This window comes from Bombus affinis, chromosome 10 (genome assembly GCF_024516045.1).
Source record: "Bombus affinis isolate iyBomAffi1 chromosome 10, iyBomAffi1.2, whole genome shotgun sequence".
In the NCBI taxonomy this organism is placed as follows: domain Eukaryota; kingdom Metazoa; phylum Arthropoda; class Insecta; order Hymenoptera; family Apidae; genus Bombus; species Bombus affinis.
In genome coordinates, this window is record NC_066353.1 from 6559076 (window position 1) to 6568043 (window position 8968).

Below are 8968 nucleotides of genomic sequence, written 5' to 3' on the forward strand. Positions count from 1 at the left end.
GACGAGCAATACGTGCATCTTGCAAACTATAGATAACGTATAAATAACGTAATTGTCGATTAACTTTTGTTTATTTTATATTTTGCCTTTTTTATCGAAAAGAATTTTATCTGAGCCGTTGCTATATCCGGGAGCATCTGCTATCTATAAGATATCTTCTATCTATAAGGATACATTTACAAATCGAATCTTTTAGATAACCTACCAAATCGATCGTTAATCGTTCTAGAAAAAAACATTGGTTTACATTGCGTAGCTCGTCGTTTTGTATGCATTATTTTTCCGTATCTCTGTGTTACAAGTATAATTAAATCAAATAATCGTCAAGTTGTTGAAAAACTACTTTATACATTATTAATTTGTCTGTCCCTATTACGTTTCTAACTCATTCAATGTCGATTCGATTCTACGTATATCTGATTGGGAATATTGATTTCAACTATTTGCAAGTTAATTAAATTGCTAACAATGATAGTTGGCACACAATATACTTTTGTGAAATTTCCGGTTATTTACAGGGAAGGGAAACTTGCGATTGCTATTAGCGTTCAATGAGTACTGACCAGTCAGTGAGTTTCCGGCATCGACGACTACATACTTACTTGGAATTACGCCGTTGATTAGCATTTCTCGATCATTAACCGTTCGTTATAAATTATTATTTTCTCTAACATTTGTAACAATTGCAACTTTCTACTTTGGTTGCAACTGTTCTTTGACATTGAAAATCTTATATGTAGTCGCGTTGCCTCATTGCCGTTATATGTAAGCAGACTCGATCTTTGATCAGTCTGACCGAAATTTATGACCATCGTTTCTTTCATTATTTACAATTTCTACGTGTTGTCATTCTATGACTAACCCGTAACTCTATTACAATGCTCGATTGTGTAACAACAAATTTTCGTTTATGTGTAATTGCATAAAAATAAAGCTCTAGGTATGCAGGTAGCGGATGTATACTGTTGACTGTGCAGTACTGTGCACTGTGCATGGTGCGTATGAGCGCGCGCGCGCGCATCTGCCATGTACATGTCATTCTGGGTACGCAACATACAATTATCGTCGAGGTTTATCTTATTTATCAAGGCTTATCGCATGTTGCACAACATATAGATGAACTAAACAATTATATAACGATGAAAAAGGTTATGGTCACATGTAATAGTAGATACACGCATGTCGACCACATTCGTTTATATAAACAAAATTTGATTAAAACTTGATAATCATATCTATGTGTTAGATATGAAGGAAAACGTTAAACATATGAAATGTGAAATTTTTACAATCATTTACAATTATTTACGTAAAAATTATTAATAACGTTATTGGGGTATTTTCTTGGTCACACACTGTTACACCCATAATTTCGGTAAATGGGATAGTTAGGAAGAAATTAATGATTAGCTACTACAACCAAGCCAGAAAAAGTTTGTTACTTATATCGAGTACTATAATAAGATTTCGAACAGAAACATTGAAGTACATTGTTACATATGTGTATAAGGATGTACGTATGACTTGTATACGTTCGTGGTACATGTTTTGTTGCTGAGAAGCGTCAACTGACGATGAGAACCAAGGGCCGAGAACGGCGAGAACCAAAGAGGTTACGAGAATGAACGAGGATACTCGAAAGCAGCCGAAGTGCCGCGTGGTACACGAAAAGAATTGCTGCGCCCTCAGTCGTGACTCGATCGTCGCGGTGAGTCGACTGTAGTCATTTATAAGCTATCGTTATTCCAAAATTGATTGAATTTTTATATATTATCATAATTGTGCGCACAATTTTCATACTTCTTTCGATAATCAACGCTAACTCTTTTGTCGAAAAATGGCAAATATAATTACAAGTGAGAATAATTGTTCAAGGAACAGAGAAACGGAGCGTAGCTTGACAGTCGGTCACGAAGCGATCGATTTTGAAAGGAACGCCGTTCTTCGAAAATACGGAACCAATCGATCGTATGCTAACCTTAGAGAGTAGAAGACCGAATAAATGGATACCTAATACGAAACGCATCGAATCAGTGATTGTACGTTTATAAGTGGCAATGAGGACGCGCGGTTTGGATCGATCAAAGAATTAGAATAGTTCTTTCTCTCTTCCTCTTTCTCTCTCTCCCTCTTTCATCTCTTTCCCCTTATTTCCCATCTCTCCCTCCCTCCCTTCCTTCGGAAGAGAATGAAAGTGCGCTAGAAAAAACGTGACATCGAGTGCATTGGTCGTGATTTCCTTTTCCTTTACGTATTTCGTGTATAACGTGTGTTACGAACACGTATGTGCGTTATTTCTAATATATACGTGTATGCGCCTGTGCGTGTGCATGCGCGCGCGCGCGCGCGAGCTCCGGCGATGTCAGAAGTTCATCGCATGAAAGCAATTGTCGGTTTTGTTCGATAAGAATGGGGCTGCCGGTGATCGACCGACGGTTAGTGGTTTAACGTAACATAACATTACTTGACGCTACTGCAAACATAGTATGCATATTGGTGAATATAGATGAGTGACACATGTATACGTAGCTGGTATACAAATACATGGGGATATAGTTAGTGCGTGTGCGTAGGTGGGTATCGAATATAATGTGGGTGTGGGTGTGCGTTGTTCGTACGTATGGACGTTCGTACGTACGCGTATTTTGTGGTAACGTGTAATGGCATGGAAATGAGGCGCGCGCGAGTGTCACGCCGAAAGATACGCCTCTCGCCTGGAAAGCTACTTTGTGCTCTAAACTCGAAAGGAGAATCCTCTCGCGAGTGGCCGCTCTTACCGGTTTAACCTCGTCGACATCGTGCGTGTGTTCCTTCTGGCCTTTGATTCTATTTATCCGATTTTCGGATACATCTGTAATTTTCCATTGAATTTTCATCAACATGTATTAACATCAAGTTACAACGATTGTAAAGGGTCTCGTTCGTCATTCACGACCTTCTTCAGAATCTTTGGATATCCGAAAGAAAAATGCGCAACGAGTGGCTAAGAAACTTGTTCGCGACAACAATTTTCGCCCTTATGGTACATGGTAAGTCTCCCTTCCTTTCTAAATCTCTCTATTCCTAAATCTGTTAACTTTTCTTTGACGTCCCTCGTACACTCACTCACTCACTCACTCCTCTCTCTCTCTCTCTCTCTCTCTCTCTCTCTCTCTCTCTCTCTCTCTCTCTCTCTCTCTCTCTCTCTCTCTCTCTCTCTCTCTCTCTCTCCTCTCTCTCTCTCTCTCTCTCTCTCTCTCTCCTGTTCTCTACGTACTTGTACATTTCGGAGATTTATATCTTTTTTCGCTTTTTAAACACAACGCCAGGCCTTCACATCTACATCGTATATAAATTTAACTAGCGTAAGAGGAAAGAAAATATAGTTAATTATTTATCATCACCGTTACCGTCATCGTCATTATTTCTTGACGCTTAACCATTGTCATAATGAAATGATTAATTTTAGAAAATAGTTTTTTCACATTTCTACGTAATAATACCAATTATCAATAATACCGTAATACCAATCACAATAAATTGGAAATTTTTTGTTTAATTTAATACAACGAACCGTTAGGTTTATAGTTTAATAAAAAGGAGTTCAAGCAGAGATACATATTTCTTCTTTTACGACCTCTTGTTCTCAGACGTGCGATAACAAATGAGAAAAGAGACTGACACAAATGGTAATGTTCCTTGAAGATAAATCTTTTGTTCTTGTGAAGTTGGTCTCATTGAATCGACGTTAAAAACAAAAGTCAAGTGAAATTGGGGTGATAATATATCACTGACAACGAGGAATCACGTGCTTGAAAATGGTTGCTTTTAACAGATATGTAATAAAAATTATTCGAGCATGATCAATGACAAAGAGTAAATAATTATGACTTCTGTACAACTAATTCAATTACTTTTTTAAGTCGTTATACAGCTTCCGTTTGAAATAAAACGGAACGCAATCTATTATGTTACAATTTACAATTAGCGAACTTGATATCTAAATAAAGGCAACGACATATAGGTTGTATGGTAGAATACCTATAAATCAATGCCTATAATACGATTCCATATACAGCTTTTGTCGATAAAAGTCTCAGTATTCTGTCTAATATGTATATGTACACGTATATGTGTATGCAGTGATGATTACAAGTGCGGAAATAAATATCTTTTGTTTCCTTTGCAAACTCAAAGAACAATCAGAACGTGATTATATTATACATGCATAGATAGATTTGATCTCGAGCTTGTGTAATCATGCAAGCGAATTTAATTTATAAATGTATCAAAACAGTAAAAAATTGATCAATGAAATATCTACTGTAAAAATGAACACAAAATTATTACTATACTAATTGTAAGTAGTGCAACGCCATAATGATAACAAAGTTTTATGTGCATTATATATATTTTAGACACGAAATAAATAGTTTGACATAATCCTCTTGAGTAAATTATTACATTACATATACGCTATATATGTGGAATTAATGTATATGGAAGACAAATAGTTTGAAGAAGATCATATTCAAAACGTTCTTTAACCATATTCCTCAGCTTCTATGTCCTTCCACTTTCTTTCCACCTATACGGTGGAATTAGGAAGTTACTTTTTCAATGGGAGAACTTTTATTCTCCGTAAAGAATAACGCTATCGATTTCATTGAGAAATTTTAAACTGATATATATGTAAAATTATATTTGTGATATAAAACACTTTCTCTTTCTTTTTCTTTCATTTAACGTGTTATATGTATATGTATCCGCATAGCTATATGTATACGTGATACTGTATTTGCAAATATTGTTTTTCCTAATTAATTTGATCTAAGCTTCGATCTAAGCTGTTAAGCTGTTAAAGAGAATTTCCAAACTTGCAAGAAAGATATTGATATCCAAATATAGGTACAATATTTTCTTTTCTTTAGTAATTTAACATTTCAGTAACATATCATATAGTGGACTTAAATAAATATTGCTTGTTTCTGAGTATCGATGATATTGTTCTCTCTATTAAGTTGATACATAATAACGATAATGTACGATAATGAACGATGAAAAGACGAAATACGATACAAAGATTTATTTCGTTTAATACTGTTCTCGATAATACATGAAATTATAAATCACTAACTGACGATACAGCTTAGGAATGATTTTGCGTTGATTACGCTCTAGTAAAAAGACACGGTATTGGATGATAGACATTGGCTGGTCTATTTTTGTGGATGGAAAGTCTGGCGAAGGTAGCCGAGTATCACCGATGTGAAACGAAACTATTAGGTTATGCGCGACACTTCACAGGATAGAAACGAACCACCAGCGATTCGTACGAAGCGAATCTGTCCATCTGGCTGTCTGTGAACCTTACGAATAACCAATACATCAACATTTACAATATCTGTCGACTAAGTTAAGGCATACCTACAGAATAAAGAATACCATACAGATCTGTATATAACCTAATAAGATCGATTACAAGATTACGTAAAAATTGTTCGAAATAATAAAAAATCATTTTCTATTAAAAGGGTAAATTTTTACTGAAATTGACCTATATGCGTATCATGGGATGGCGTAAACTCATTTTATTAAACGATTCGTAAGAGTGCCACTCCAACAATTTAATTTGTTTCAACTTCGTTAGTCTTCTTCCGATGGATGTTTTTAATTCTCACATATCCATGTCTGAATATTAGGCCGTCGAAGATTAGCACTCGAGAACAATGACACTCACGATATTCATGTTTCTTATTCGCAAAGATTGTTTTCACATTCTACGTTTTCTAGAAAAATTGGCAATTATTTTAACAGCTAAAAATCTTGAAAAACATACTGTTGAATTTCAAACATATCAGACGTTTAGAAAATAATAAATAAGGAAACCATAGCCGATATAATTTTACGTGCAAATTCCCGATGCTATATTGGAAAATTTTGTTTGGAGCATTTTTCTATAATGGAATAGATCGATCGTTCTGCTTCTAACGATCAACGCTTATGCAATATGCTTAATATTTATACTTCTCAAAGCAGTAGTAACGCTTGAAAAAAAAAAAAAAAAAAAAAGAGGAAAAGAAGAAAGGAGAAAAAGAAAAAGAGCAAAAATTAAAATGTTACAGTCTTCGTCTTTAATTGGCCTCATATTGTTTTCCTTCGATTAATATAATTATTCTCATTTCCAATAATTCGATTATTTTGAAATGAGCGAAATTTACAAAATCTTGAACTACAGTGAATGAATAAAAATGTTACATTATACATGTTAGATACAACGGTGCATTTTAAAAATCTCGAGATAATGACACAAAAGCGAACGATTTTCTTTTATTTTAGTGCGCGTTACCTATAAAACTGACAGATGTCGATGATCGAATATTAATTTTAAGTTTTACATTCTGATATGCAAATTTAATAAATACAGAATGCGCTACAAACAAGAGATACCAGTGTACGTAATACGTATTAGCAATACACGTTCGTACATAGCTATCTTGTTTAATGGAAGAGAGTAGAGAAGTAAAATACGCATGTACTTGTTTCATAAAATAAAAGCTGTGACGCTGTAAAACGAAAAATGTATTTAAAAAATAGATGTAAGACGATAACGATATCAAACGGTTATTTAAATGTTACGCCAATATTTTATACTTTCTACACCTTTTAGAAGTATATATTCTCCTTATTTTCGTAATAATACAAGCTAATAACTGAGTGCTGTTGCTTAATTTATCGAATATCAGATTAAAATAAGTGATTTAGATCTGAAAATCTGAAGCATATTCACCATATTGTGAAATACAAGAAGAAGAAAACACTATACATGCAATATACGTATATCATATACTTTTGTGATATACGAGTATGCGAGTATACCTATATCAGAAAACATTTAAGCATATTCGTGAGTTTGACAGCAAGAATATATGGATAAAAATATAAAATGTTATTATGGTTATTATTCAGCAATGAACGCTAGATTGTTGTTTCAGCGGCAATGACGCTTAATCCCGTCGCATAACTTTGACATACAAAGACAAAGACGTACTTTGAACAGGAACAAATGGAAAATTAGTTAAAATAGAAATAGAAAGCTATCATCGATTTTCTTCGAATAATAGAAAGCTGCTATTTTTTCCACAACTTTGGACAGCCCTGCTTTGAAAGAACTCGAGTAGGGTGTGTCGGCCGAACCCTCTTCGAAGGTTCCGTACGTCTTAGGTTTCCCTCGCGTCTCAAGGAATTCAATGGTTATTCCCGTTTCGTCTTCTACCTTCCCCTCTTACAAGAATATCCTTCTTAGGGATCGAAAGTAATGAAACTGTTTCTTCCTTTTTTCCCCTTTCCCTTTCTCTTCCTTTCTTCCTTGCTTCTCTGCCTTCTTTCTTTCTGCGTTATTTCTTTCGATTGCCTTTTCTCTGACATACATGCTCAAACACACATGCACATACAAATCACTTGAAAAATCACGACAACAACCTATTAGTCGCAAATGCTGTTCGCGTGAGATAATGTTCAAGAAGTACAAAAAGATAATAGAATAATAAAAATAACAATATGAAAAATGACAACGATTTCAGAATATATAAAATGATTCTTTCGAAACGTTTTGTCGGTTTATCGTGATATACATACCATTGGATACTCGCCAAATGTACTGCGGTACATTGTACTATGTACCTACCTTCAACCTACCTTCTGCCCTTTCTCCTTGTTCCTCTTCGTCTACTTCTGCTTCCATGAAATCTTATGTTCTTATATAATCTTGTGTAATATATTTCTTTCTCAATTTTAAGATTATCTATATCCACTTGCATTTCCTTATACAAGATAGGAAGAGATTATTTGTAACATGTTGATTAAGATATTTTCAAAGAACGTAATTTGCGTCGTCTTTGTATACATTGAATATCGAAAATTCGATTGAAAAATCAAATATAAAATGGAGAAAGGGATTAGTATGAACAAAGAAATGAGAAATAGTGACTAATCGAATGACGATATACTATTCTGATGAAACATATGGATATACGATATATGTACATATATACGTATATGTAATACGAAAAGAAAGGAAAGGAATGAAAAAGGAAAAAAGGGGAACTGATGGAGATATTGAGATTCAGGGGAAAAGAGGACAGAGTAGAAAAACATAAGTAAATTGGGAGAAAGAGAAAGTCGAGTAAAACGTTGTACGTGCGATAAAAAAAAAAACGATAAACGATTTACAGAAAGAAAAGAAATCTATGATAGGGGAAAAGAACAAGATCCGGTACAGCTGGCAGAGTCTCCGAAGACGGCGAAACGAATAGAACCTACAGAGCTGAAGCGCAACAGCGGCAAATCAATACTCAGGTTGCAGTTGCGAAGCTATAAGCCAAGTCATCGTGTGTGCAAGAATTCTGTACTTTAATCTCTGTAAGATTGTCTTTATAATCGCCGAAATTAGTTCTCATGTCTGATCTTATTGACAGAATTATTGTACAAAAATTCGGATATTTGAACTCGTTGGACGTATCGTTGGATTAATGATACATACATAGTGCATACATACATATAATATGTATTTATATGTTAGTGAAAAGTATTATGCATAGAAGCAAATATCCGACTGTTTCGAAACTTTGGAATTTTCGAACGCTTCAAGCAATTTTACGTCTCTCTGGATTCCTATTCAAGAATTTCATTTATGTTTGTTATTTTACAATATCTTTGGCAGATTTTGTCAAGTGCTGTAACTATCGCGACAGAAAATTGAATATACATATTTGACATATTTGTAAATGTTGATCGAAATTAGCAGGCTTTGGAGATTATATTGGGCTGGCAACTAAGTGATTGTGGATATTCTCAATACCACCTAGTGAAAAAATCCGCAATCACTTAATTGCCAACCCAATATTTATAGAAAAAGAAAAAGAGGGGGAGAGGAGAATAAAAGGAGAAGTAAAATATAATATGACAAAAAATGAAGAAAGACGAAGAA

The 8968-nt window shown here is 34.4% G+C and overlaps 1 protein-coding gene across 1 annotated transcript in view; it reads left to right on the plus strand.

Annotated features, from left to right (window-relative positions):
• Positions 1-1700: 1700 nt before the first annotated feature.
• Positions 1701-8968, plus strand: part of LOC126920982 (roundabout homolog 2-like) — a 29062-nt gene continuing 21794 nt past the window's right edge. Inside the window, exon 1 of the mRNA XM_050732043.1 lies at positions 1701-3029. Coding sequence (XP_050588000.1) covers positions 2969-3029 — 61 coding nt within the window. The 5' untranslated portion in view covers positions 1701-2968. The remainder of the gene's footprint in view (positions 3030-8968) is intronic.